The 3,437-nt window shown below is 52.5% G+C and overlaps 1 protein-coding gene across 1 annotated transcript in view; it reads left to right on the top strand.

Moving 5' to 3' along the window:
- The first annotated feature begins 1,900 nt into the window (after positions 1-1,900).
- Positions 1,901-3,437, top strand: part of RNF43 (ring finger protein 43) — a 56,489-nt gene continuing 54,952 nt past the window's right edge. Inside the window, exon 1 of the mRNA XM_086763024.1 lies at positions 1,901-2,137. Within this exon, the coding sequence (XP_086619150.1) occupies positions 1,901-2,137 (237 nt within the window). The remainder of the gene's footprint in view (positions 2,138-3,437) is intronic.

Below are 3,437 nucleotides of genomic sequence, written 5' to 3'. Positions count from 1 at the left end.
CGTTGTGTCAGCAGGTAGGAGCGCGGCGGCGGCCCGGGGCGGGCAGGGCCAGCCGCAGCCTGCCTCCTCCGGGGCGCCGGCCGATCGCGGCGGCCGCGGCGGTTTCGCGGGGCTGCTGGAAGAACGGCGCTTTTCTGGGGTTTTTCCCTCCTCCCCGGGCTGTCCGGCGGCTGCTGCTGTGACTCGCCCGCTCCGCGCTCACCTCAGGCGGCCGGGCTTCGCTGCGGGGCGCGGCTCATCTCCCGGTGCTGTTTTCCGCCGTGCTCGCCGCGGAGCCGCTCAGGCGTTGGCTGCGAGGGAGGAGAGGCTTCGGTGCTCCGGAGGAGTTTTTCCGAGGTGTTCCCGGGCCGTTTCGCAGCTCCCGGGTGACGCGCGGACCCCGCGTTCGGCCATGCCTGCCCCGGGAGCGCGCTCTCCGCTGTAACTCGCTCCCTTTGATCTCGCTGCGGCCGCTTTCGCGCTGCGGAGCTGCGCTCGCCCCTACCTGCCTGCTGCGGCTGCCAGCCACGTCGCGCTCTCTTTTTAAAAATAATTTTTAATTAGAAATACCAATTTTTAAATTTTTTTTTTTTTTAAAGACTGAAAGCAAACATCATCAGACGCACACAGTTTTCTTCAGCTACTGGAAATAACTTTTGCCTGAGATTTACAGCAACATTTCCATCCATCCCGGCCCCGCAGACTCCATCCGGCACACTGCCAAACAGGTTTGCAGATCTTTTTTTTTTTTTTTTTTAATCGCTTTTTCTCTTCATAGCTGCGAGATCACTGTAACTTTGGCTTTCACTGAAAACCTGCTCTCTCTAAATTCTCCCAGTTATGAAGACTCCTCGGTACGTTTCGTGTGACCTTTGGGCGGACCATGGAACTTTATATTTTATTTTGTGGGGCCTTTAGTCAGGATCGTCTTAATGCGTGCTTGGAAGCGGTCATACCGGAACTCCGGCGCGCACACAAATAGTGCGCCAGAAACCAGATATGCTGTAACTTTTTGCTTGATACCTGTTTGGCTTGGCGTCTAAACTCTAAGGTGTTTTGGGGCCTTTTTATTTCCTGGGAACTTGAAACTATGAAGAGAAGCTCCGTGCTTTGTTAATTATCCTCGAGACTGCACCCGGGACAGACTCTGAAGGTGGATTGCTAGGAGAACAGTAAAGTTGATCTCCAAACCTGAATGAAGCACTTCTGGCACGAGAAAGATGGAAGGGATCAACTCGATCTGGAAGAGAATGGTACAGAAACAAACTTTCTTTTCACTGTAAATTCAAGAAATACCTCCTGCATGGTTTCTGAGAAGGATACCGATAACTGCAGATAACATTCAAGGTGAAGAGCTTGGGCTGATGTTGTGGGAAACACTGGAAGAAGGTGAGGTGTCTCTGCAGGGTGTTTGAGATGGGTGTTTTGAACCTGTGGATCTTGCTACGCTTGGGCAGGAGACACGAGGACGCCGTGTCCAAGGGGAGATCTCGCCGTGCCTCGTCTCTGTGGGACTGACGAGTTCCTAATGCTCCCTGGAGTTCCTGTGGATCTGAACTGATATCTTGCTTGCAACCTTTCGCTGATCTTTCTGGATTTATCTGCTGGAGGAGGGACTCACAATTTAGGAATTTTATTTTTTTTTAGTTTGTTTGTTTAAAATATGCCTTTGAGCTCCCAGCGGCCTTTGAGCACATGGCACCAAGGAAGAGAAACGGTGACGGCGAGAACCGGAGAAGCTGTCCGGTGAGCAGCGCTGGCGGTGACTGAGCCCCTCTCTGCTCTTCCTCCCGCCTCCCCATCGCTCACACCGCGCGCTGGGACACCCGACGAGCTTTGCCGACGGCTGGAGCCCGCCGCAGGGTGAGGACGCGTTCCGGAGCGGTATGTGTGGCCGGAGCCCGCTGCTGCAGCTGGTAGCATGAGTGCTGGCCCCCAGCTGCAGCTGGCTGTCCTCTGGCCTTGGCTGCTCATGGCGAGCCTGCAGGCAGGGCTCGGCCACACCGGGCTGGCGCTGGCGGCCGCGGTCGAGTCGGAGAGGGCGGCGGCGCAGAAAGCCATCATTAGGGTCATCCCTCTGAAAGTGGAGCCCATCATACTGGAAGGGGAGTTCGCAAACGTTGCTGAGGTGACTCCAGCCGAAGGAAAACTGCTCCAGGTAAGGGCAGCTCTGTTTTATCCAGCTCCATCTGCTCTGCCGTCCCCCTCCTGCGCTTTCTCCCCGTTTCTCCCCTCACCGCTTAACTCCCAGCGCAATGCCTTTGATTTTATTTCCCGACTGCAGCCGCATAGCCGAAGCGGCGAGGCATTTTTTACGTGAGCTGTCCACCTGCGTGTTTCGTTCCTTTGTGTGGCTGCTCCCCAGCCCTGCGCGCTGCTTGGGGCAGCAGGGATGGCGCGAACGGCTGATTCTTCGTTGGGGCACGATCTGTAGCTGCGCTTGCATTAATGTTGAATTTGGATGTGGTCAGTTGATCCCATGAAGATTATTGCCTATCTTAATTGATGTTATAAAGCTGAGTGCGTCGAGTCACATGTTGGGACGCTAAACATCTGACAGAAAACTTTTTTTTTTTTTTAATGAAGTCTCTAAGGTTTTCTACTCACTGCTGCTGATCGCTGGGATTCTGTTCCAGCCAAAATACACACCCAGACTTTCCCCACCAGAATTACTGCCCCTGCTAGTCGTTGTCTTGTGTGGCACCTGAACCTGCTGGATTTTACCTGAACAGTGGTTCCTCTGGTGTCACCACCATGTATTTTTGTAAGTGGCCTCTCCTAAGCAGAGAGCACCTGAACATCTCGCCGTGAGCCGCGGATGCTGCGGAGAGACGGAGCCGAGCTGTGCGGTGAACAGACCCATCTACTGCGTGTGCTGGGGTTTGAGCTCGGGTTCCTGAGACCCGGTGCGCACTCTCTCCTCTCTGCGGGTAATTTGCCGGGCAGTCGTGTGCTTTATTCTTGAAAACAAAAAATGACGAAATAGCCGGCATTAATATTAAATCCGATTTATTGCATGGCTTTTTCCAGTCTTGACTTTCCAAATGTGGTATGTTGTAATCTTAATTAAATTTGTCACTTGGAAATTTAAATTAAAGTGATAAATTTTGGATAGTCTTATAAGCAAAGAAGGACAGTTCAGGCAGCCTCAGAACATGGTCACCTGTCTGAAAAGGAAAAAGGGCCATTTTTGGCATTTTCAAAGCCTGTTTTTCCACGCCTTTTGAACTCCTCAGAGAGAAAGCTGTGCTATAAAATTATATGACCAGGCTAAAAAAATATCTTAGACAAATGTACTCAAGGTCCTGTTCTGTCGTGAGGCAATGTCCAGGAAAGTCAATATTTATTCCTTACAAAAACTGCAGGGGTGTTGCAACTGAGCGCAAAGTGTAGAGCGCGGACCTGTTGGGAGCGAGGAGGCGATAACCTCTGCTGTGCGGTGTGTGATGTTTTTAACC

Source organism: Chlamydotis macqueenii, chromosome 19 (assembly GCF_036417535.1).
Source record: "Chlamydotis macqueenii isolate bChlMac1 chromosome 19, bChlMac1.mat, whole genome shotgun sequence".
Lineage (NCBI taxonomy): Eukaryota > Metazoa > Chordata > Aves > Otidiformes > Otididae > Chlamydotis > Chlamydotis macqueenii.
This window is presented reverse-complemented; position numbering and strand designations above follow the sequence as displayed.